At 48.1% G+C, this 25,689-nt stretch overlaps 1 protein-coding gene across 2 annotated transcripts; it reads left to right on the top strand.

Moving 5' to 3' along the window:
- Nucleotides 1-2,010: 2,010 nt before the first annotated feature.
- Nucleotides 2,011-16,883, top strand: RNF122 (ring finger protein 122; the record flags this gene model as incomplete). 2 transcript variants are annotated; one of them, XM_079726841.1, is made up of 6 exons in its annotated part: nt 2,011-2,035; nt 8,797-8,953; nt 14,331-14,376; nt 14,694-14,735; nt 16,417-16,499; nt 16,769-16,883. In XM_079726841.1, 6 exons carry the CDS (start codon nt 2,011-2,013, stop codon nt 16,881-16,883), a joined length of 468 nt encoding a protein of 155 aa, XP_079582967.1. The 2 variants fall into 2 exon arrangements, with proteins under 2 accessions (XP_079582967.1, XP_079582968.1); XM_079726842.1 differs by having other exon boundaries at nt 16,420-16,499.
- Between the last annotated feature and the right edge of the window lie 8,806 nt (nt 16,884-25,689).

A 25,689-nucleotide genomic window follows, 5' to 3' on the forward strand; every position in this document is an offset into this window, starting at 1 on the left:
GAGAGAGAAAGAAAGAAAAGAAAGGAAGGAAGGAAGGGAGAGAAAGAAAGAAAAGAAAGGAAGGAGGGAAGGGAGAGAGAAAGAAAGAAAAGAAAGGAAGGAAGGGAGAGAGAAAGGAAAGAAAGGAAGGAAGGAAGAAAGAAAGAGAAAGAGGAAGGAAGGAAGGAAGAGAAAGGAGGGAGGAAGGGAGATAAAGAAAGAAAGGCAGGAAGAAAAGGAAAGAAAGAGAGACAGAAAGAAACAATGCAATGTCGGGTAAAAGAAATCATCACATTGGACAGGAAATTAAGCGATTCAGCCTTTCTTCCAACTACTATTTCTTCAACACCTGTGTGGTGCTAGATGCTGAAGATGCTGCCCTTATGGTATTGCCAATGTGGATGTCTGGGTTTGATTCTGCTGCTCGGGAGCTTAGAGCCCTGATAAGTCTACCTTAAGCTTAAGCTTCAGGCCTTAGGTCCTTGTTTATACAACTGGGGGTGGGTGGTGGGGTGACGGCTCTCCAAAAATAAGAAGACAGCTAAAGCACTTTCCAGATCTCACCTTCCTAATTCATCTGCTTCAAATCCTGGCTTCAGTTCCCTCTTTTTTGTTTGTTTGTTTTGTTCTGAAAACCTTTATTTTTAATAAAACTGGAAATAACTCAAATATCCAACAACTGGTGAACAAAGAAGTTCTGTTATAGTCATACAATGGAATTCTGTTTAGCAATTTTATTTATTTTATTTTATTATTAATTTATTTACTTATTTTATTGAAGTGTAGTTGATTTACAATGTTGTTACTTTCAGGTGTACAGCAAAGTGATTCAGATATTCATTTTCAGATTCTTTTCCATTATAGGTTATTACAAGATGTTGAATATAGTTCCCTGTGCTGTACAGTAGGTCCTTGTTGTTTATCTATTTTATCTATAGTAGTGTGTATCTGTTAATTCCAAACTTTTAATTTATCCCTCCTCTCCCCTTTGGTAACCAACCATAACTTTGCTTTCTGTCTGTGAGTCTATTTCTGTTTTGTAAATAAGTTCATTTGTACAGTTATTTTTAGATTCCACATATAAGGTTTATCATACGATATTTGTCTTTCTCTATCTGACTTACTTTACTTAGCATGATAATCTCTTGGTCCAACCTTGTTGCTGCAAAGTTCCCTCTTTGGAAGCGAGCAAAGGAACGTGCGAGCCGCCACCTAGGACCAAGTTCTTGCCCTCTGGGCAGAAATGTAACCACTCCCCGGAGCTGGCTTCTCAAAGAGCTATAGAAATGCTAAACAGTAACAGATCTGGAGGCAGAAAACAATGTGGCACTAATTGTTCCGTTTCCTCCGCTTTCCTAGCGGGGGAGGCTGGCCCCGGCTGCTCCGGCCATCCCACCGCGCCGCGCGCTTCTTTCTCGACTCAAGTATCCCGAGGAGTGGGAAGGTGAAGGGGGGAAGCGCCCGAGGGGCAAAGATGCTCCCCACCCTCAGATCCGGACAGACCTGCAAATAATGCCCGGGGACCAGAGGAAGGCTCCCATTGGCCAGAGGGCGGGTGACGGCAGGGGGGCGGAGTTTCCCGGGGCAGTGGGCGGGGGAGTATAAGGGAGGGGGGCGTGCGAGCACCGTGTCAGTTTCGAAGTCCCTGGCTTCTACCCTCTGTGCCCAGGCAACTGGATCGCGCCTCAGGCTAAGGCTTTTCCCTCCTCTGCCCACCGGGCGCCTCCACCCGGCTCTGCGGCGCCCCGCAGCTCCCCGCCCCCCACCAGCCCCGGGGCCCTTCCTGCTTTTCCTCCGCGGTGCTTTGATCCGGGGGCCCTTCTGTTTGTTTTCTCTTCTTTCCTCTTTGTTGCTCTAAAACCCACCTCGCCGAAGCCCCCCGCTGCAGAGGGAGTTCGACTTGCAGTGGAAGGCGGCTGCCGCGCACCGCATCCGCCCCTCCTGCGACCCCGCCAGCCGGCGCGCCCACCCCGCCTGCCAGACCCGCCGCCTGCGTTCGTTCGCCCGAGGAAGCCAGCCGAGAGTTCATTGATGCACCCATTCCAGTGGTGTAACGGTGAGTCCCTGGCCGGGAGGGCGAGGGGCGCGGAGCGGGCCGGAGACGCGGAGAGCGGGGCGCCAGGCTTCAGATCCGAGGGCTCGTTCTCCCTCTCGAGCCAAGTTTTTCCTGAAACGGGACCGGCGGGGAGGCATCCTGGCGCCCGACTCTGCTCTGCACACCGCGGAATCTGGGTGGGGGGGGGGTGGGGAATTCAGGTTTAACTCCAGGGCTGGGAAGGATCTCTTGAGCGGGCGGCGGGCGGGCGGGCGGGCGGGGCGGGGGGGGGGGCGTGGGAGCCGAGGGGTTCCCGGCCTTTGTGTGGCGGCTTCGCACTCCTACCCCCTTCCCTTGCCTTTGTGCGCTCAAACTCTGCTCTTTGTTGTGGTTGTCGGAGGAGCATTAAATCCGCGCTCGGGCTCGGATCTCCTAGAGGGAGCTCAAGTTCCTGGCCTGAAACTTTTCAGGCTATTTTAAATATGTATACAGTGCGGCGTGCGGGGCGGCGCGCCGGGGCGGCTTCCTTTGCGCCTTTGTTGGCTTCGCACCGGCGGCGGAGGGGGCTTTGTTACGGTGGAAGACGTCGGACTAATGAGCGTGGCTTTATTGGATTGATAAAGCTTTGCAGAGTTTTCGACGCCCCGCTACCCTTGAGAGCAGGGCTTGCCTGGAGAGCTGTGCTCACGGGCCGCCAAGGCCAGACCACGGTACTAGCTTCTGTGCCTCGGCGGTGGCCGCGCCTCCAGACCCGATCACCCCTCCCACCCCGCCCTGGGTGATGCTAAATTCATCCCACCTGAGGCTTTTAGCGGTTCAGGTGATGCATAGAGGTTGGGCTTGGGTCGGGTTCCTCGCCCAGGCTACCTGAAGAGAGGGCTCTTCTGGGCGGGTCAGTTCAAAACTTTGGCTCCTAATACCTTCCAGTGGCCCTAGGATCTTGACTGCGTTGTTCTAAAGCTTGGAGAGTTTTTGGTGAAAGGGGGGAGCGCGGCGGAGGCACTTCTGGTGAAAGGGGGAAGGGGACCGGGGAGGACCAAAGCAGCTGGGCTTATCTCTCAGTAGGGTAGGCTGGCTAGTTAGGGGGGGAAAAATCCATTCTTGAGAGCAGACTCTTGCCAGATCTTGCATTAATTATTTCAAGAGGCTTTTGTTTTAAGGCAGGGTTTGGGCAGCATGTGTATAAGGGGGCCCCCATCCTCCTCTTCCTCTTGCTGGTAGGATCTAGTTTCCTGAAAATGAGCCCAGCTGTGTGTGTGATAGGCAGCATTGCCTGAGTGAGGACGAGGGGGTGGGGTGAGGGAGGACGGTGCATCCCAGCATCTGGGAAAGATTCCTGTTGGCTGGGAAGGAGAAGCATTTCCCAGATCCACTGGTCTTTCTCGGCCAGCCCTTCTCTTGACGTCACTCCAGCCCGCTGCTCAGATATGAAACATTCTGATGTCAAGGCTTTCATAGGTCGGGGGAAACAATGGAACAGACTTCAGGAGAAGAACCAAGGTGGCTGTCACTAACACTAGCCTTTCTTCTGGGCAGCCCCCTTTCCTGTGAGGGATTAGACCAGCAGAGGACTTGCTGCTTTACCTTTTCACTTCTTTTCTTTTTTTTAATTTAATTTTTATTGAAGTATAGTTGATTTACAGTGTTGTGTTTCTTTTCACTTCAATTGTTTTTGTTCACTGAAGGGTAGCTGATTTACAATGTTGTGTCCATCTCTGCTGTACAGCAAAGTGACTCAGTTATGACACATATAGACATTCTTTTTTTATATTCTTTGCCATTACGGTTTATCACAGGATACTGAATATAGTTCCCTGTTCTTGTCATTTCTTTTTTTTTAATAGTTTTTTTCTTTAATTAATTAATTTATTTTTGGCTGCATTGGTTCTTCGTTGCCGCGTGCAGGCTTTCTCTAGTTGCGGTGCCCGGGCTTCTCATTGCGGTGGCTTCTCTTGTTGTAGAGCACGGGCTCTAAGCACGCAGGCTCTACAGCGCAGGCTCAGCAGTTGTGGCTCACAGGCTCTAGAGCGCAGCCTCAGTAGTTGTGGCGCACGGGCTTAGTTGCTCTGCGGCATGTGGGATCCTCCCGGACCAGGGCTCAAACCCGTGTCCCCTGCACTGGCAGGCGGATTCTTAACCACTGCGCCACCAGGGAAGTCCCTCTTGTCACTTCTTAAAGTGACAGAGAGATGACTGTTCTGATCTCCAGTGAAGAAGCAATCCTTCTCCCCACACCTTCGTGAAAAATATCTAAAGCCCCTCTTTCCTGGGGTTGGTATTGTGTCCTTATAAGTTTAGAGGAAAAACGACTCCACTGTCAGGTTTTAGCCCAAGGTATACTTTTCTCACTTCTTTTTAATCAGAATGCAAGCAAATGGACCATCTCTTCTCAGCTATGAAGCTCTTCTCCCCCATACCTCTTTATCACAGAAAGTCCTAAACTCACTGACTCAATCCTGGAGCCCCAGGGGAAGCTTCTCTCAGCAAGATAACATGGTCAAGATAAACTGATAGGGCTTCCCTGGTGGCGCAGTGGTTGAGAGTCCGCCTGCCGATGCAGGGGACACGGGTTCGTGCCCCAGTCCAGAAAGATCCCACATACCACGGAGCAGCTGGGCCCGTGAGCCATGGCCGTCCGGAGCCTGTGCTCCGCAACGGGAGAGGCCACAGCAGTGAGAGGTCCTCGCACTGCAAAAAAAAAAAAAGGATAAACTGATAAAGGGCTGAGGCCAGAGTGCCTCCAGAGTGAATACATGTAAACCCTCTGCATTCGCTATGGCCATTGCTGTGCAAGTTCTCAGAACAGGGAACCCAGTGAAGTTCTTTGGGACCCTAGAGATGCCAGGATCCAGCTCATAAAAGGTGCGTGGAGAGCAAAGGCAGGTTGAGGGTGAGACCCTCTTACAGCATCAACAAGTGATGAGACAGGGTTAGGGAGATGTGCCTGGTTGGGGAGAAGCCCTCTTGGCGTTGACAACAGAGTTCCATGGAAGAGAAGCCCAAAGGCCCCTTTCCAGAGTAGACAGAAAACTGTCCCTCCCTGGCCAGTCCACCATGATGTCTTCATGGAAAATTGATCTCTTTTGGCCCACAGAGATCAAATATTTAAGTGGAGGGTGAAGGAGTGGTGAAAACTTTCTAACCCAAGCTGGAGGCTCAGAAGCAAGGGCTGAACAAAGTTTAGTAGCTAATTAATTTTTTTCCAACTTTAACCAAAAAGTCTTTTCAGGATAAGAACTACTTTTACTTTTTGTTTCCCCACAGTGTCTAGGTCAGTGTATAAATCAAGCCAGCAGCAGTACTTGTTGGTTGACTGGTCATCTGTTAGCTGAGGGCAGTTTCTGGGCAATTTTCCCAAACTTCAGTCTCCTTGAAGTGGGAGCTTTTGCCAAGATGACCAGATCGTCTTGAGAAAAATCAGGAGTTATTTATGTTAACCCGTTATTGAAAACAAGCCAAACACGAGGGTAGGCGCTAGAGAATGTACAAAAGTCCACGTCGCTGTCCTCAGACCTAGGAGCACTCAGGCTTGTTAGAACTCCTCATCTCTGATCTCAGGATTGTATATAATCACACCTCTACTAGGGCCTCACTTTGTATGGTGAAAACCTTTGTGTCTGTCTTCTTCCCTAGACGATAAAATCATCTTGTCTTTCTTCTTTGCTTTTCTATCTTCAGTGTCTGTTGTGGTACTTGTCATGTAATCACTGCTTAATGCCTGTTCGAGTGAAATGAAGTTGATTCTAGAAACAGTGGGGCAACATAAGACAGTTACGGAGTGTGCCAGAGCCGGAGCACGTGATACAAGCTGTGAGCACTATAGATTTCGGGGTGGGGAGTCCCTGGAATGTCACAAAGACCAGGTTTGGGGGACTTTGGGGAAGGAGAGGGAATTTCAGGCAGAGAAAGCTTCATGAACAAAGGTGTGGAGATGGGGTGATGAATTAGAATTAGAGATGGGTTGATGCTGGAGGATACTGAGTCGGGGAGGTAAAGAGGGGACCCAACGCACACGTGTTTAGGAGGACTTGAAGCCAGTCATGAGTTTGGGAAATACATGCTAGAAACCAAGTGGAAGGAAATGTCAGACATGTGGACTAAATTAGAGGAGGGACTAGACATCAATTAATAGGCACTTGGGGTAGAATTGGGCTCCAAGTCTGTCTGGAATAGAGACTTGGCAGTACAGTTGGCACACAATCTGAAAGAGGTTTGGAGGGAGGTTCATTGTATCGATCACTAGATTGATCTCGGGGATGAAGAGGGCTGAGATGTATGAGGTCAAAGATGACTCCAGTCTTTCAAGCCAGTCTTCTGCTGAGGTGGGGTTGCTTTGCTAATTACGGTGTAGGATTCCAAAGTGTATTAATAATGGTGATCTGGCTCCTAACCACGATGTCAGGAAAGTACTTAAAACCCACATTGAGGGCTTGAGTCTAGAGAGGTTCACCCACCCCCGCACACCTTGCAGGATCTCAGTTCCTTGACCAGGTATGGAACCCGTGCCCTCGGCAGTGAAAGCATGGAGTCCTAACCACTGAACCACCAGGGAATTCCCCAGAGGGCTTTGAAGCCAGGCCTTCTTAGCTGTTTGACTGTAGACACATTGTTTAATGATGATTGAGTCTTTTTTCCCCATGGCAGCCTGGGGAGTAACATTTCACAGTGGCCTTATTACAAAGGTTAAGTTATAGCTTGAGAATGTGCTTGGGTGATAGCAGGTGTATGGTAAAGTCTAGCCTTCTTGTCCCAGCACTTTCTGAAATCCAAGAGTTTCAGGCTTACCTTTCAGATCATTGATATTTTTTGCCTGCAAACAGGAAAAAACACTCAACTGGCTGGTGGTTAAATCCTATCTTTTTTTTTCTTTATAAACATGATAGAAAATTTACTAATTCTCAGAACCAGTAGTCCCAAGATAGTGGCTCTAGGATTGCTTAATCCAGCAGCTCAACTGACAACATCTTTCTTCTTTCCTCGTCCTCTCCGCCACCAGCTTGATATTGAACTTCTCTCTTTCCAGCTATAACTTGGCTGCCACCCTTCCAGGTGTTTTGGGGAGATGTGACACCCCCCCCCCAAAAAAAAGAAAATCTTGTCTTTTCCAACAGATCTGCTCTTTGATTCTTCAGCCAGAACTCTGTCACATACCTACCCCAAAACCAAACCCCTGGCAAGGGCAAGGTGATTACCACCTTTGGACCAATCAGAATTTACCCCTGAGTCATGTGAGAAAGGGAAGCATCCAGTGGCCACCGGTGCTACCCAAGCTGAAGGGACCTTGTTAAACTGTAATAGATTCTGATTCCTTTCAGTGGGGGTGGGCCCGAGAGTCTGCATTTCTGATGAGCTCTGGGGATGCCACTGCCACTAGGGGACTGCACGGCAAGGCTTTGAGTAGAAAGGGGGAAGGTGGCCAGTAAAAGTTAGCTGTAGCTCCCTGCCCTCACCCCCCGCCCCTTTCTGGAATGCTGGCCCAGCCTCAGAGTGAGCAATTTCTATTCTGGTCCTGGTGCAGTTTGGCTTCTGGAGCAGGTAGCTTAATAATGACAAATGACCTTTGCAACTGCACTTTGCAATTTACAAAGCGTATTTCTTACACCATCGTTTTCTGTCTTCTCTGCACATTGCTTGTTTTCCTGTGACAAAGTGGAGCTTAGCGAGGTAATTTCCTAAAGGTCACATAGCTAGGGAGAGGTAGGATTGGAGCCCAAGTGTACCTTTCCTCACCTAAGGCTCTTCATTTTGCTACTGCACTTTATAGGCTTCTCTCTGATGGAAGTGAGTTTTCCATTTTCCGCCCATTGCCTGAATCCTTGATCCGCTAGATGGGGATGCTGGTTTAAGTACTGTGTATAGGATCGCATTTCGTAGATTGGTTAAATAATTTACCCAAGATCATGAAGCTAGTAAGTGTTGGAACTAGGGTACAGATATAAGCCCCTGGAATGTAAATTGGTGCAGCCACTACGGAAAACAGTATGGAGGTTCCTTAAAAAACTAAAAATAGCCATATGATCCAGCAATCCCACTCCTGGACATATATCTGGAGAAAACTCTAATTCGAAAAGATACATGCATCCTAATGTTCATAGCAGCAGTACTTACAATAGCCAAGGCATGGAAACAACCCAAGTGTCCATCCACAGATGAATGGATATCAAGAAGATGTGGTATATATATATACATAGTGGATCTTACTCAGCCATAAAAAAGAATGAAATAACACTATTTGCAGCAACATGGATGGACCTAGAGATTATCATACTAAGTGAAGTAAGTCAGAGAAAGACAAATATCATATGATATCACCTGTGTGTGGAATCTAAGCTATGATACAAGTGAACTTATTTACAAAACAGAAACAGACTCACAGACATAGAAAACAAACTTATGGTTACCAAAGGGGAAACGCAATCAGGGAAGGGTAAATTAGGAGTTTGGGATTAACAGATACAAACTACTGTATATAAGATAATAAACAACAAGCACCTACTGTATAGCACAGGGAACTATATTCAATATTCTGTAATAAACCATCACAGACAAGAATATGAAAAAGAATATATCTATGTATATGTATAACTGAATCACTTTCCTGTACACCAGCAACTAACACAACATTGTAAATCAACTATACTCCAATTTAAAAAGAAAATAAATAAATAAATAAGCCCCCGAGTCAGAGGTTTGCCATTTCTCCCTGCATCCTTGCTCACACAGAGTGGCCCCAATGGTAAATTTCCCACTATCGTAATACTTTCCCTCCCGGTTCTTTGCAGGGTGTTTCTGCGGCCTGGGACTGGTGAGCACCAACAAGTCCTGCTCGATGCCACCCATCAGTTTCCAGGACCTTCCCCTCAACATCTACATGGTCATCTTCGGCACAGGCATCTTCGTCTTCATGCTCAGCCTCATCTTCTGCTGCTATTTTATCAGGTGGGTGGCTTGCTGGCTGACCTGGGGTTGGGGGAGTCTAGGAGGCAGCAGCCATGGGTAGGGTGAGCTGAGGGAGGCTCCAGTCACAGAGTCACCAGCCTCCAGCCGGGGCCACTGCTTTGAGGACAGGACTTAGTCCTGCCCTTGGCTGGGCCCCTGAGGCCTGGTGTTTCTATTTACATCAGCCTGTCGAGTTGTTGGAGAGCCTATAAGGTCAGCATGGGCCAGGCTGCATTCCCACCCTTTGGCCAGTTATTCTCGGGTTGCCTAGAATGACTGTCCAAGTAATATCATCAGTGGTCCCTAGCTGTCTCTCTCCGCCCATTCACACTCTCTGGATGGCCAGGGATGGGGGGCATCATTACACCAATGTCATGATCCTCTGCCCTCCTGGGAAATCCTGCTGCCATCCCTCCAGATGCTAATATTAGCAAGCTGGTGTCTGCAGAGCTGCTTATTGGTTCTGCCTTGTACGCTCTTATGTTTGAGAGAGAAAAAACTGGAAACCATCACTTCTTGAGCGTGGCAGTGCTAGCCAAGCTCCGGGAACTGTTTTCTTCACTTGCAGACAAGGGAAGTGGTGACTGTTTTCTATCAAAAATGTGGGGCAGGAAAAAAAAAAATGTGGGGCATGCCTGGTATTCAGAGTGGAAAATACAGTAGTGTTTCTGACTAGGGTGCCCTATTGGTATTAACAATTCCTCATTGTATGGGACTGTCTTGTGCTTTGGGGAACACTGGACACCCCTGACCATTAGAATGTGCTAATGGTCCTGAGAGCCATTGTGATAACCAAGCCACACAACCCCCCATACACAAACACGTGATCACCCAACGCCTGGGTAGACGGATGTCAGCTGGGGTCTAGGCTGGTGTCTGATCAAATCACCTAAGAAGATTCAATTAAGATGAAGGAAGAAGGAGTTCCTGTTCCCCACTGAGACGTCCCAGTGGGTTTGAGTGCTTCACCTGGCAGGAGGCTAGAGGGAAAGTAGATACTTGTCCGGATTCTTAGGGCTGGAGGAGCTCCCTCTTAAGAAGGGGAGGTGCCCGTGGGCCCTGCTCTCTTGTGCTCGCCATCCACTACCTCGGGCTCCTTCTTTCTCAGGACTTTAAAAAGTCCCCAGCACTGGAATTTTCCACTTACAAGTCTTTGCAGAAGAGGTAAAGTCTAAAATTTGCATCTAATTAGTAAGTGAGGGTAGGTTTCCCATATCTCACCACCCCTCCCCTTCCCCCAAGCCTAAGTTTTCTTCTGCAAACCCTTTCGTCTTCCTGACCACCAACCACTGCGCTCTCCCCGTATGAAGCAATTTCTGCAACTCCCCAGAGACGGAAGATGGAGACATAGCAAAGATTTTTGTGCGACGCTGGCAGGAGGCTGTAAAACCGACTCTGTTTGGCCCCTGCACACACACACACACACAGAGGCACACCCATGCCAGGCTGCAAACGTGGTCAAGAGAAGAAAATCTACAAAATCACTCTGAGCCAGTATGTGGGTGACCGGGCTTCATTTCCTGACGCTGCCACTAATAGGTGTGATCTTAGGGTTTTAGCTGCTCTTTACCAGGTACCTTCTGTGGGCCAGGCATCATGGTCAGCATTTTGTAAAACATTTAGCTTACTTAGTCCTCAGAACTTGCCTCCAGTTTCGGTATCGGCCTGCTTCTGCTTCATAAATGAGGAAATGCATGCTCAGACAGTAAAAGATCTGCCGAAGGTCCTATATCCAGGAAGATGGAGAGGTGGGCTAGTCTGATGACGATTAGGGAGAGTCTTTCAGATTCTAGATGTTGGTCTTCTCCGATTCCTCTTCCTTGAGTGGGAACAGCTGTGGCATCCATGGCCACCCCGTTGCAGCTAGAGATCGTGGTCCTGCAGAAGGACGGGCTGGGAGCTCTGGGCATGGCTGATTTATTTTTTGTTTGGCTGGAGTTAAAGAACAGAGCTGCAGCCACATGATAGCAGAAGCTTTCCCCACTGCGGGGCTGCTCGGCGCCACCTGTTCCTCCTGCAGTAATCTGCCCCTTTGCCACCCTGCCCTCTGTCCTGTAGCCTGCCCGAAGCCAGTTTGACCCTGGCTTGCTGGCATGTGGCAGCCTGGGAGTGTCTATATATAGAAAGACACACAAGCACAGAAGCCACTTCCTCTCCCTGCTTCTCGGTTTCCTCCTCAGCCAAAATAGGCCCGTGACCCCCCTCCTGACCTGGTGAGCTCATCGGCCAAGGCCACCCTCTGCTCCCCCCATCTCTGTCTCCCTGACTCCCACCCCCCGACCGCAGGAGCTGATCTCTGCCCTACACAGGATGGAGGGGCCCGTGAAGTACAACTGGGCAGGAAAGGAACCATTATTTTCAGGACCTGGCTGCATTGTTTGTTGCAAAAGGGAAAAGCTGGGGAGAGCCCACTGGCAGCGGCTAGAAATGGTCTCATTGAATTCAGGGTATTTTTAGTTGCTTTGCTCACCCAACAGCTGAGAAGGCCACCTGTCCAGAGTTGTTGGCACTCCGTCCCCTGCTGGGATGGCCCAGGATCTCTGCTTTTTGCTTTGTTTCCCTTGCAACCCTTTTGGCCCCATTTCATCACAAGCTATACCTTCCTGATATGGAAATCTACATGCAGAGTGAATATAGAATGTGGCTCTGAAGCGCTTGACTGCTCTAAGAGTCAGGCTTTTGGAGGATCCTCAGGTGAGACCATTAAAGGGAGCCAGGCAGATGGAAGGGCCGAGGGTGGAGGAGGAGGGCACTCCAGGTACCCTACGACACAGCAAGCAGAAAGGCCCTGCACGTACTCTGTAAGTGTAGCCATGTTGCAGGCGAGGCTTAAGAGATGGACAACCCCTTGTTCTGAGTCAGGAAGCAGACTCCTCAGCACTTCCTTATTTACTCTGTACATACCTGCTAACAGAGCAACAGCCTCTCTCTCAGAAGGCGGCTGTGAGCACCCCGGCGATGAGATCACTTTCTTTCTTCCCCAGATTAACCCAGTATCAGGCAGGTCGCCCTTGATCCTTTAAGCTTTGGGTACATCCTTCCCCGCCCCTCTCATTTGGAAGCGGGGACACTGTATATATGAAAGTAGTACAAAGGGAAGGGTGGAACAGTGCAAGCCCTGGTTAGGTCCTCAGCCCAACCCTCCAATGACCAGAAACTGTCCGACGCCACCCTCAGACCAAGGCAGGGGGACACCTGCCCCACCTGTCCCCTGACCTCCTGTTAGGAGCCATGGAGGTGGCGGCAGCCCGATCTTAATCTGCGCCCTGGCTGTGCGTCAGGCACGGCTCTTCCAGACCTTCTGCACCCGCTCCGCTCTGGTTCCAGCATCTCGGTGTTGCTCTTGGGGCATCTTACCTCGCTCCCTTTGACGGAGGCTCGCGATTGGAGATTCTCTTCCTCTAACTCAGGCCAGCAATCTTTTTCTGCAAAAGGCCAGATCTTATAGGTTTTGCGGGTCATATGATCTCTGTCTGAACCACATAGCCCTACTGTGCAGAAGCAGCCATAGACGGTACATAAGCTATTGGGTTGGCCAAGAAAAGATCGTTTGGGTTTTTCCATAAGATGTTGTAGAAACCCCCGAATGAACTTTTGGGCCAACCCAATATAACGTGGTTCTGCCCCAGTAAAATTTTATAGGCATTGAACTTGAGTTTCATATAAGTTTAACATGGCATGAAATATTCTTTTGATTCCTGCTTTCAGCCATTTAAGAATAAGTACCGTTCTTAGCTTCTAGGCCCTGTGAAACAAGCAGTCCGCTGGATTTGGCTCTCAGGAGGCCGTGGTTTGCTACCCCTATCTTGCCTAACCTGGTGGTTTTCTGATGTTTCCTTCCAATAACGCAGCTCTTTGGTAGAAATGATCCGTGGGAGAGAAAGCCCCATCTAGTTCCCAAGTACAGGAGGACATAGAGTTCCCTGCGTAATTCGGAAGGTTTCCCTCACTGAAAATAAAACAGAAAAAAGAATAATAATAATTATGATCCATGTGTGATCATGGTCCCAGCCATCTGCATGGTAAGCCATTCAGAGTCAGAGGCTTGTTGATGAAAGGGCGTTTCCCAAAACCATCTCATATTCTCAGGACCGTGGTATGTGCCACCTAATTGGTGAAGCAGGCCACAGTGTGTGTTGAAGAGCTCGGCCTCTGTCATCAGATCAACTTTGATTCAAATCCAGACTCTGCTGCCAGCCAGCTCTGGCATTTAGGCAAGTTACTTAACTTCTTTGGACGCCGTGTTCCTCATCTGCAAAAAGGGGCGTCTCTCCCTCTGGAAGTTGTTTGGAATTGGTGCAGACGTCAGGCGTAGCAAATCCTCCAGCACAATTATGTTCCTGCCATTAGTAACGGCGTGTTCTGGCCATTGTGTTTTGGCCATTGAGGGTCCAGTTGTATGCGGGCCACCAGCTTGAAACAAAAAGAGGAAAACAAAGAAGGGACTGCCTGTGTTGGCCTGGCGCTGTGAAGTGGGACAGGCGTGTGCTCTGGTTCCAGAATACTTGTGTTCTCTGAGTGGAAAATTCCCCAGGCTCAGCAGACTTTATCCTGCTGCCCTGGCTTGGTGGAAATGTCCCCTCTTAAGAATATCTAACTTCTGGGAATTCCCTCATGGTCCAGTGATTAGGACGCCGTGCTTTCACTGCCGAGGACGTGGGTTCAGTCCCTGATCAGGGAACTGAGATCCTGCAAGCTGCGTGGCACGGCCAAAAAAAAAAATCTTACTTCCGTACAGTCAGCAAGCAGATGGTTGATCTGTATATTTGGGGAGCCTGAAGGAAGTGACCTACCAGAGACAGCAGGGAGGGTGAATGAACTATGGGTTGGCCCAAAAGTTCGTTCGGGTTTTCCGAAAGCCCCGAACGAACTTTTTGGCCAGCTCAGGATTAGGGTACTCTGCAGAGACGCCCCCAATCTGGGGGAGCTGGCAGTGAGTTTTTTTTTTTTTTTTTTTTTTGCGATACGCGGGCCTCTCACTGTTGTGGCCTCTCCCGTTGCGGAGCACAGGCTCCGGACGCGCAGGCTCAGCGGCCATGGCTCACGGGCCCAGCCGCTCCGCGGCACGTGGGATCTTCCCGGACCGGGGCACGAACTCGTGTCCCCTGCATCGGCAGGCGGACTCTCAACCACTGCGCCACCAGGGAAGCCCTGGCAGTGAGTTTTGAGGCAGTTGAACCTGAGTAAGAGTCTTGAGTCCTTAACCCACTCTGGTGACCTGCAGAGGGTCCCGTGCCTACTCCATGTGTCTATGGGAAGCACACCTCCCCACCCCCAGAAGGACGCCCCAAGCAGCCGGCCGGCCTCTCCTGCTCTGAATGGCTGTTTGTGCAAAGACATAATGACCTCTTCTCTCCCCTCTTTCTTGCTTCCCCAGCAAACTCCGGAACCAGGCACAGAGCGAACGATACGGGTATAAAGAGGTAAATAAGTCTACGTGTTGCCCCGAGACTTCATCCACTATTAGCCCTGCTTGGGGAGGGGGTGTGGGGAGAGAGCAGGTTTTAGCTGGCCTGGCCTCTCCCTTGGCCTCACCTCCGGCCCCCTCTGAGGCTAACTCCTTTCCCCGTCCTCAAGTCTGGCTGGGCCCAGGCAGGGCCCAAAGCCCTCCTCCTTCACGGGAGGGTCACGGGGGCACTCCTGTGGGGGGCCAGAGACTCACTCCCTTCCTTGGCGGCTGATACCACCTGGCCCCTGTGTTTGGTTGCTCCTGATACCAGGCCTCTACTTTTTTCCCCAGGTGGTGCTGAAAGGTGATGCCAAGAAGTTACAGTTATATGGGGTGAGTGCATTGGGACAGGTCGCGGGAGTGCCCAGCGGGTAAGGCAGACCTTCTCCAGCAATCTCAGACTGACCTTTTCAGGAACCTTTTTAGTCCCCGCCTTCCTATTTCCTTGGGCCAAATAAAACTCAATCCCAGGAGGTGATCAATATGCAGAATCCGTTATGTCTGGAACTGAACCAGCACAGGCAGAAAACAAAAGGATCACAAAAGGGTTTGGATACATGGTGTGACCCATGGCCCCAGGAAGCCCACTAGGCATAATCTTAATGGGGAAGACAGTAAGACCACTCCATGCCAGATTTCAGTAACTTTCCCCTGCTCAGACCCCAGGTCTTGGTCTGAAAGAGGTCACCTTTGTGTATGCTCTGTCCTAGTGACTGTGGATCTGATGCGTGTGTCCAGCCCTGAGGTTCTTCCCTGTTTCCCTCCATTCCCCTCCCCTCCCGCATCACACCCACTCCCTGGGGCCCCTCAACTCTTGACTCGTTGAGGACTACACCATTTCCTCTTCCTTTCCCACCTATGCCTTTGGGGTCCCCTAACTCATTTCCCAAGACTTCCTTCATAACCATGGACACTCCTGCAGAGAGCATGTGTGTGGTTGTCTTGAGTGGGGAGAATCCAGGTCTCACTATACACAAGACTCTGCCTGGACATGGCCTCATTTCATCCCTCTTTTTGGGGTCCACTGTCATGATGTCCACAAGTTCCCATGTTTCTTTAGCTCTCCTCCAGAAGAGTAAGTCAGCTGGGATTGCGGGGTTATAATATATTGGGATGTAAGGCTGGACTTAAAGAATGTAAACCGTACACCAGACCCCCCTCCTTTAGTTATTGATAAGTGCCCCCTCACCAAAGGTCCTAGGCTAGAAAGGCTTAAAAATCATAACTACTCAGCCATAAAAAAGAATGAAATAATGCTCTTTACAGCAACGTGGGTGGACCTAGAGATTATCCTCCTAAATGAGGTAAGTCAGAAAGAGAAACACCATGTGATATCACTTATATGTGGAATCTAAAATGAACCTATCTACAATCTAAAATGAACCTAGGTTCACAAATGAACCTATCTACAAAACAGAAACAGATTCACAGACATAAAGAACAGACCTGTGCTTGCCAAGGGGAAGGGGGGTAGGGGAGGGACGCATTGGGAGTTTGGGATTAGCAGGTGCAAACTATGATATATAGAATGGATAAACAACAAGGTCCTATTGTATAGCACAGGGAACTATTATATTCAATATCCTATAATAAACCATAATGGAAAAGAATATGAAAAAACATATATGTATAACTGAGTCACTTTGCTATACAGCAGAAATTAACACAACATTGTAATTCAACGATACTTCAGTTTAAAAAAAAATCCTCTATAACAACACTGCCCAGTGGAAATCTGAGGGTAGAAAATGCTCTCTATCTGACCATCCGGTGTGGGGACCACTTGCCACTTCTCAGCTGTTGAGCACTTGAAATGTGGCTAGTGTGACTGAGGATCTAAATGTTGAATTTCATCTTATTCGGGTCGACTTAAATCTAAAGCAGTCCCCTGTGGTTCCTGGCTACCGCCCTGTCAGGGTGAGCTCTCTTGGGTGAGGGTGAGGTGCTGGGTGTTCAGGCTGGAGGAGTGAGGCTCTCCCCCATCTCCTCTCACGCGGCCCCTTTCTTCCCACAGCAGACCTGTGCAGTCTGTCTGGAAGACTTCAAGGGGAAGGATGAGCTGGGGGTGCTCTCATGCCAACACGCCTTTCACCGCAAGTAAGTGTCCACCGTGGGGATGTGGGTCCCGGGGTGGCTTTGAAAGAAATAAGCAGGGAGCATCTTCCAGAGCCTCCAATCCCGACCCCTCCCATCTACGCTTTGCCGATATGCCCTTCATCCTGTCTGGACGCCAAGCAAGCCAGAGGGGTTAGACCGGGGTGAGGATAGAGAGGTTCTTGTCCTGAGAAGCAGCTGGGCTCCATGAAAAGACAGCTGGAGCAGATTGGTATCTTCTTAGGGAAAAACAGGTCGTCTGTTGCCCGCAGGTGTCTGGTGAAGTGGCTGGAAGTGCGCTGTGTCTGCCCCATGTGTAACAAGCCCATTGCTGGTCCCTCAGAGGCCACCCAGAGCATCGGGATCCTATTGGATGAGCTGGTGTGAGCGCTGCCTCCATACCAAGGCCTGGAGAAGACCTCTAGCCTCACTGGTGGTGCCTGGTCCTTCCGCGAAGCCGCAGTGAACAAGACTGTTGGGTGGTGATGGGCATGCTCACCTGGAGGGACGGGGGTGCCGGGCTGGTCTTCCAGCCTCAGGGTGAGACTAGACTTGCCCACCTCTCTGCTTCCTGAAGCCTGCTTCCCTGCTACTCAGTTCTGATGGTCTTGCCCATCAGGACCACTGTATCCTGGTACTGGACTATCTGCCTGCCTTGTCCCTGCTCTGGGAAAAGAAATCCGTTCCTATTTGGCCAAGAACTTGGAGCACACCCCCTTGAGGGTTCCCCTGAGGAGGACAAGCTGCCCTGACCTAGAAGAAGGGATGAGATGGGCTGTGCCTCACCTGTGACCTCCCCGCCCCCTCCCCACTCCTTCCAGAGGAAGGTTAGAAGGGAAGGAAGGAAAGATGGAGGAACCAAGTGGCTCCAGTGGAAGCGAGGGAGGCTCTGTAGGAAATGGGGAAGAGCAGGGATGCACAGAAGAAACGTCAATGTTTACATGGGACCTATGGAAACAAAGGCTGGCCGGCCGGCCTGCTGACTACAGGGGGGTGGAGGGCAGCCCCCGGCCCCTCCTAGATCTGAGGTGCTATCCGTTCCCTGTTCCTCGGTTGATCTCAGAGCTTCCTATTCCGTGTTGGGGTTTGAGTATCCACCGCCCCAGAAGAAGGGCTTGGTCTACACCCAAATGGATTCCCAGGGTTTTTTTCTAAAGGAGCAAAAAGGGGGCCTGGGGATCGGGGTGTCTGGATCTTAAGGTCACGGTGGACACCCTCTTCCCCTTTGTAAATAGTATTTTTATACTTCATCCTTACCATCTCAGGCTTTATACATGGAATCCCCCAAATGGGAGGGGTAGGGGTTTTCTGTTCCTCCCCCAAGTGGGTGAGGGTGGGAAAAAGGTATGTATTTAAAGCAAATTAAATTTAATAACAAGTTTCTCTAACCTTTTGCCTGTGGTTGTGGCTTGTGTCTGTTGGCCCTTTTCTGCCAACAGAGGGAACAAGGTTCTCGAACTGTGTCTTCTCACTTTCCCATGCTCAGAGCAGACATACATGTGCACAAAGTTTCCAGATCCTTGACAAGAAGAATTCGTATTAATTATTACCTGTTCAGCATAGGTTAGGACTCACATCAGTATGCTTGAAGACCTGACTGAGCCAGGCTCATTCACATGATTTCTAGAATATTTTTAAAGAAAGCTGATGTATGGCACCACAGCATTCCAGCTACCAAGACTTGTCATTCATAGAATTCTCCTTGTAATTCAAGCCATTGAGCTCTTAACTCAGGAAAGGTCCACATTGCTACCACAGAGGCTTGATTTCTTTCTCTGATTAGACTTTTTTTTTCTTACCCACTAGCTGACAATCACTGACTCATCCTATCCTGTGTAGTACATCTACAAGTATTGTTGACTTTTTATGCTCCCAGCTGCACTCAGATCTGGCACCCATGCCCTCCAACTGTGCTCTGTCAGCGTCTTAAAGGGGTGCTGAGTTGATCGTGGGTTTGCAAAATGGATGGAGAGAGCCGGGAACAATTTTCGTGGCCATCACAAGCAGGGAGCAGCTGGGCTGTGGTTGGCCCCCACTCAGTGGAACAGGGCAGGGCCAATGGTCATCCCAGCATCTCTTTTTTTTTTTTCCTCATACTTCCAAGATTTTATTTTCTTTTTAAAAAAGTCATTTGAGACACTATCTCAGAAGCAGAATGCATTACTGTTTGTCTTTAACAGAAAAAAAAAATCAATGCTGCAGTAAAACACAAACTCGTGTTTCCCCAACTATGCTGCTTAGGGAACACACCTTCCACTTCCCGGCATGTCTTGAACAAAGTCTAGTGTAGTGGTGGGTCACAGACATACAAGAGATGCCTATGCTTCCAGAGGAGCCAGACCTACAGGTTGGGTCTGATGCCCTCCCAGCCCTGCAGTTGAGCCTTGGAGCCTGTCGGCACAGTTGGTGCTCATGGCAGGGCAGACCCGAGATGCCACTTGGGCGTCTGACAGTCCTGGTGAATTTGTTGCTACCTGTCTTGGTGGCGTCCTTTGCCCCACGGTGCGCCTGCTCTTGCCACCTCTTCACACGCTGAGAAGTAACTGCTGCTCCTCGGAGCCTCTACCCCCTGCTCGTCACTGCCAACCCTGCAGGGTCGGATCTCTTCACCGAGAGCACCAGTTCCTCCTCTCCAGGCGGGCCTGCTTGCTTCAGTGCAGGGAATGCAATGCATTTCCCAGGCAAAACAAAGAGCCCTCCCTCTAGCTCCTGCCGCGGCCTCCTGGTGGATGCATCACGGGAATGAGGTGGGAAACAGGTGGTCTCCAGGTGGGGCCTCAACCTTTCCAGCTCCTCCCTCACCACTTCCCTTCATCTCAAGGAAAACTCATCAGTGTTGGTGTATTCTGAGTAAAATGTTGGCACCAGAATGTCTGTGTTGCAAATTTGAATAGCACTGTCCTGACGTCAAAACGATAGTAAGAATGCCTTGTGTTACCTTTGAGGCTTCAACCCAGCTTGGTAGAATGGTGTTACAGCACACAGAGACAGGAACACTGGGCATTTTTTGGCTGATAGGTGGAATTTGATCAATAGCTGATCACAAGTTAAATAGTCACAAGTGCCAATTTTATAGTCATCAATGTGGTCTTGTTACTCAGTTCAGAGTTTCTAGAGCATCTGCTGCCTGGGCCAGGCACTGTGCCAGGTGCTGGAAGACAGGACAGCCCTTGCCTTGGGAAAGGGCATCAGCACACTAATTTGCGTGAGAAGCTCATACGGTAGAGAGACTCTTAGCTCAACTGGCGTGGAAGTGACAGCAGGGGTGCCTACAAGGAAACATTACGAGAGGTGGAGCTTGAGAGAGTAACATGGAGAAAAAGGCACAAGGATTAACCGCCGTGGGTGCCAGAGAGGGCAAAGAATTCATGTGAAGTGGGAGCGTGGAAGGCTTGGGGGTTAGAGAGTTCTGCATAGTGCAAGGAACCTGGGACTTGACAGGGTGAGAATCCTAAAGTTTCTTTAAAACCTGCACATCAGGGCTTCCCTGGTGGTGCAGTGGTTGAGAGTCTGCCTGCCGATGCAGGGGACACGGGTTCGTACCCCGGTCCGGGAAGATCCCACATGCCGCGGAGCCTGCGCGTCCGGAGCCTGTGCTCCGCAACGGGAGAGGCCACAGCAGTGAGAGGCCCGCGTACTGCAAAAAAACAAAAAAACAAAAAAACAAAAAAAAAACCCTGCACATCAGTTGGGAGCAAAGCCAATGATCTTATCCGTGCACACAATATTCATGGGCAACTACTGTGCTTAGTACTATTCCCGTTACTGAAAAATTTGACTCTAGACATGTTTCAAAGGGTAAAAAACGGAAAGAAGCTGAGTGATAATCATACAGACCAGGATTCCGATTTCAATGAGCTTATCTATGGCAAGCAAACACCATGAATCAATCAAAAGATAAGCACTTGCCTACCAAGTTCTTTCACAAAATACATTTTGCTTTCCTTTCTATGTATATCCCTCTGAGTCTGGGATCAGGAAAAGAGTGTTGGAAAGCAAATAAATGGCTTACTCATAATTACACAGACATAAGCATCAGAACCAAGGCACAAACTCCGATCGTGCAGATCTAAGCATCATGGGCTTCCATGCCCCACATAGCTCTGGCAGCAGATTGCTCACTATGAAGATACTCAAAGTAGCAGGTGCTTTTAGTTCCTGGGCTGATGCCGTCGTGGAGGACAGGAAACCCAGGTAACTCAAAGGATTTGTGCTTGCCATTATGCACGATTACAGATTTTTTAAAACTCTGCAGTGGGTTGCTTCTTTTAAAGAAATCTTATGTGGATCTACCATTGACAGCATGGTTAATTAAAGTGGGGTGAGAACTCAGAGCAGAATTTGAAAATCACTGACTTGGAGAGAATGGGACAACTGATGTTGAAGAATTGTGCCCTCCCATGCCCGCTTTCTCCCATCAATTCTTCCATCCCCACTGGGGCTTTTCCCCCTTCTCACTAGGGCCTTTGATGCCTCCCCAGTTGTGCTATGTTCTCCCCATAAGTCTAACCCATCCTCTGACTTCCATTCTACCACCCTCTTCTATCTCCCTGGGCATCGGAATAACATCTGGAGTGCCCTTGACCTTATCACTCACAGGTGAATCTTCTGTTAAAGCCATACACACAGATCCAGAGGGCCAGATGTGACCAAACTGGAGTCAAGAAGGACAAACTGATGACCCGTCATGCAAGCTTGTGCAACAAAGCCATTCATGGGAAAAGAGACTAGCTGTTTACCATGCCCCAGGCCAACAATGGCATTGGATTCCTACTGATCCGAGTCTAAAAGGCATCATGGGCATTTAGCTCCTTCCCTGATAAACTGGCAGACTCTGTGGACAGGGAGGACGTCACCGATGTCACCTTCGTGCTTTGTCATGGCCCTGGATCCTGTCTCCATGTGACAGGCTCAGCTGTAAACTAGGGCCTGTGCTCTGCAGACAAAGGGGAAGCTAACAGCACCAGGAAGCCCAAGAAAACGTGTTTGACAGCTTCTGACTGTTCATCACAATCTATCACCTCTCCACTGGTGCTGCAACTCAGCACATTTTTCTTTCTCTTTTTTCTTTTTTTGGCCACACCTCTCGGCTTGCAGGATCTTAGTTCCCTGACCAGGGATCAAACCCGGGCTCTCAGCAGTGAAAGTGTGGAGTCCTAACCACTGGACCGCCAGGGAAGTCCCAGCACATTTTTCTTATCCATCCTCTCTCTTCTCTCATTCCTTTTTTCTCCCTCTTCCTCTCTTTCCCCTCTTTTGCTTCATCCCAGCCTATTCTCTGATATGAAGGAGAGCCCCAAAGCCATTGCAGAGTCCTCCTGACAGGCCATCATTGTCATGAATGGTTCAAAAGAAACACCAGTTCCAAAGGGTGTAAACCCAAATGATTGTGTAAGCAACCCCAGGGACCACCTCTGAGTTTCTATATATTTAATATTATATATGTTCATTAAGTCTCAAGCAGGCGGCTGATATCCTCAAAGGCAGAAATAGAATCCATGGTGATGCTGATACATTAAGGACACGATGCAATCAATGTGAGAGAGGCTAAAAAATCCAAACCCCAAAGAAGGAAAAACCAGGTTTGCATGAGTGGGAGAAATGGATCTGGAAGCACAGTGGCTGTCAAGTTGGACATAAGTCAGAAAAAAATCCAAACAAATCCAAAATGCAATAGTACGACTATACCCAGCCAGGGAGTCATCCTCCTGGCCTTCTTCAGTATTGAGCAGATCTCTATGGGATTATTTTGCTCAGATTTTATGTCTGCAAGAAAACAGAAGCTATAAAAAGTACCATGAGAAAGAAGCTGGAGTATTTTAAGTGTGGATGGATAAAGACCAAGGGGCAAGAACTTAGTGGTGACCTTCAACATTATGCTATAAGCATGCATCTCCATCACAAACTCAGACGTTCCAGAAATGTATAGTTTTCTTTAAGTTGTCTTTGACCCTGAGTCACAGACTTTCTCCCCATCTGCAGTGCTTGCCTTCCTCCCCAAATTATTCATGAGTCAGTCTTACACAGATCAACCTTCTCCCTCCATCCTTCTGAAAACACTATTTAACCATGGAGAGGTCTGTTTGCTGGTCCCCAGAGACCCTGCCTCTATCACTGGTTTCATGCCCAGTTTGCAGTATGGGAAGCTTGCTGTGATGTCAAGGGCCCAGTTTGTCCCTGTCCCACACAGCTGCCTCCACCAGCACCATCTCCTGGGTGCTACCTAGGAGATAAGATGCAGATTCCCACTAACCTTGGGACCGGCCACCTTTTAAATTTTTTTTTCCAAGAATGTATTCAGATATATTATTCACAGTATTGAAAATGTTTACAGATTGAAAGGCAGAAAGTCTCAAATCACAGTGACAAAATTCCAAGTCATATTATTATTTGCTAGTAGATATGAATTTAATCATCTAGAGTGATTTCAGGGAATCCCATATAAATCTTAGACCGACAACATTTTATTTTCATTCTTAGCTTTCCATTTATTCATGCCTGTTCTCTCCAGTTACTGGCTAATTAAAAGTCTTACTATTAATCTATGTTAAGATTTTCTAGTTCAGGGCTTTTTCAACATCAGAACAAGTGACATTTGGGACTGGTCCTTTCTTGTCGGGCTGCCTTGTAGGATGTTTAGCAGAATCCATGGGGACCGCCCACCTTTATCCTTTTCAGATTGAAGTGTTAGTTGTAGAGTGAACACCTGCATTCTAAAATGAACGTTTTGCTATATTTGTTTTATCCCCTGTCTATCCATCTAGCCTTAATCCAGGTACTTTTCAATGCATTTCAAAGCAAGCTTCAGATACCAGTACATTTCTTGTACAGGTAACTTAAATTGTACAGCTAACTATTTTTTTTAACAAGTGAACTGAGTATAACTGGAAACCTACCTCGAATATGAAGAAGATAAGCATTTTCTGATAACTTGTGGATAAATTTTGATGAGTGGCTCTGACTCAGGCTGGTTTGAGAAATAACTCAGATATGAAATCATTTTATACTGACAATGCGGTCGCGGTGGAAAAGCATCCTTCACTGCCTCAGGTAACGTCTCACCTTGCTAAATTATATGTTGGGTGTCAAGGCAAAAAGAGAGAGAGGGTGAGAGAGACAGAGAAGTGCATCAAAAGTGTAAGACATCCTCCTCCTACTGCACACGTTAACATTTCTTGCACAGTTACCCATGGAATATTCTCATTTTGGACTCTTTCCACACCCTAAATTTAGCAAGCTAGAATTATCTTTTAAACGCCACTTGAAGCAACCTTTTCAAAAGGAAGACGCTGAGGAGGGGGCAATCTGCATTTCCTTGTGGTTAGGATGCAATGGCCTCCATTTAATTCTGCAAAGAAGCAGACTCCTCTATTGTATGCTGAGGATAGAGCAAAGACAGTGCCCCAGCAAATTCATTACAGGTGTGTACGATTAAAAACTTATACATTCAGATTGAGAAACAGGCCACGCATTCCAGGCTTTGTGTGTTCTGGCCACGGTGCACACTGAATTGAATAATTGCCTTAACTCTGCCAGGTGGATTTCATTATAAAAGGAATTCTGAGTTTTTAATGACTAAAAAAGTCTTTAAAATGAGATCTAAGGACTCTCACTTTTTCATTTATATACTTTGAAACACGAAAATCTTCATATAAAATCTGTTTTTTTTTTAAAGTGAGCCGTGCCTATAGAATAAAATAAATTCGAAGGAATTTCTTTAAAGTCTGGTTTACAAAGAGCCATGCATGTAGCTAGCACGGATCAAGAAAGAGCCATTGTGAATGAACAATTTTTGTCCATAGTTATTCATTCTAAAAGGGGTAAGGGCTCGGTAGTTGAGAAACAAAAGATGCACTGGTAAGAGTCAGTGATGAACTGGGGCTGCGTTTTAGGAAATCAGGGGTCCTCTCCCTTCTGTTCCTCATTATGAGGCTCATTTGTAGAGTGGAATAAACAAAGCCAGCACTGGAATCCAAAGAATGGGTTTTAAACCCAGCTCTGCCTCTAATTAGCTGGGAGGCCCTGGCTTTGTTTCTTACTCTCTTTAAGCCTCGCTTTTCTTCTCTGTAAAATGGAGATCACAGTAACTGCCTCAGAGTGTGGTCAGGAAGAGTACATAAAAGAATGCATAAATTGGGAGATTGGGATTGACAATATATACACTAATATGTATAAAATAGATAATAATAAGAACCTGCTGTATAAAAAAATTAATTAAATAAAATTTAAAAAAAGAATGTGTAATAAAGCCTCAGTCATTCTCAAATATAAGCTCTTTTTGTTTCTAAAGTCAAGTCTCCAAAAATAAGGGGACTAAATGGTAGGTCTCTCAGAAATAAGAAAGCCTGTGTATTTCTCCTAGTCGTCCTAATGAATACAGCATCCTTTATGGAGCATATACTATGTTGCAGGTGCTGCATTCATTTTGCATAAAAAGGATTTGCTTTACTTCACTGGGCATAGCTGATACCTATTGAACACGCCATTTGTAGAGAAGTCTGATATGGATAATTGTACTTAGAGTCAAATGTTGAAAAGTATATATTTCAAATTTTTCCTATTTATTCAACTGCCAGCGCCTATTAATTGAATGCCTACTATGTGCCAGCCACTGTTCCCTGTGCCAACACACAAAAACCAACATGGTCCTTATTTCTAAGACACGTATGGTGTAACAGGAGAGACAGAGACTAAACAAACGTTAACATATACATGTGCCAACCATGAAAAAGTATGCAGTGCCTTCCTGAATTAAACTGGGAGGGGGTGTGGAGGTGAGTCCAGGAAAGGCCTTTCTGAGCAAGAAGCATTTAAGCTGAGACCAGAAGAATGGCAAGAGTTGGGGAAAGACCAGCCAGAAGAGCATATGTGAGAACTCTGAGGCAAAATAGAGCTTGGCTTATTGGAGAACAAATTCCATTTGGTTGGAGCTTAATGAGGGGGGGAAGGCAGTACAAAATGAGGTTGAAGGGACACAGGGGTCAGATCATGTAAGGGCCACGGTGAGGAGTTTTAATTTATGATAATGGGATTTAAGAACAGAAGTGACATTGTCTGAGTTAGCTGTTTAATGGAGGTGGGGTGGTGGATAAGAGTGAAAGCCACAGGCCAGCTGGAAGGGAGAGAATAACCAGGGTGACAGTCAGGTTTTTGGCTAAGTGACTTGGTGGATGGAAGAGTTATTCAATAGGAA

Source organism: Hyperoodon ampullatus, assembly GCF_949752795.1.
Source record: "Hyperoodon ampullatus genome assembly, chromosome: 20".
In the NCBI taxonomy this organism is placed as follows: domain Eukaryota; kingdom Metazoa; phylum Chordata; class Mammalia; order Artiodactyla; family Ziphiidae; genus Hyperoodon; species Hyperoodon ampullatus.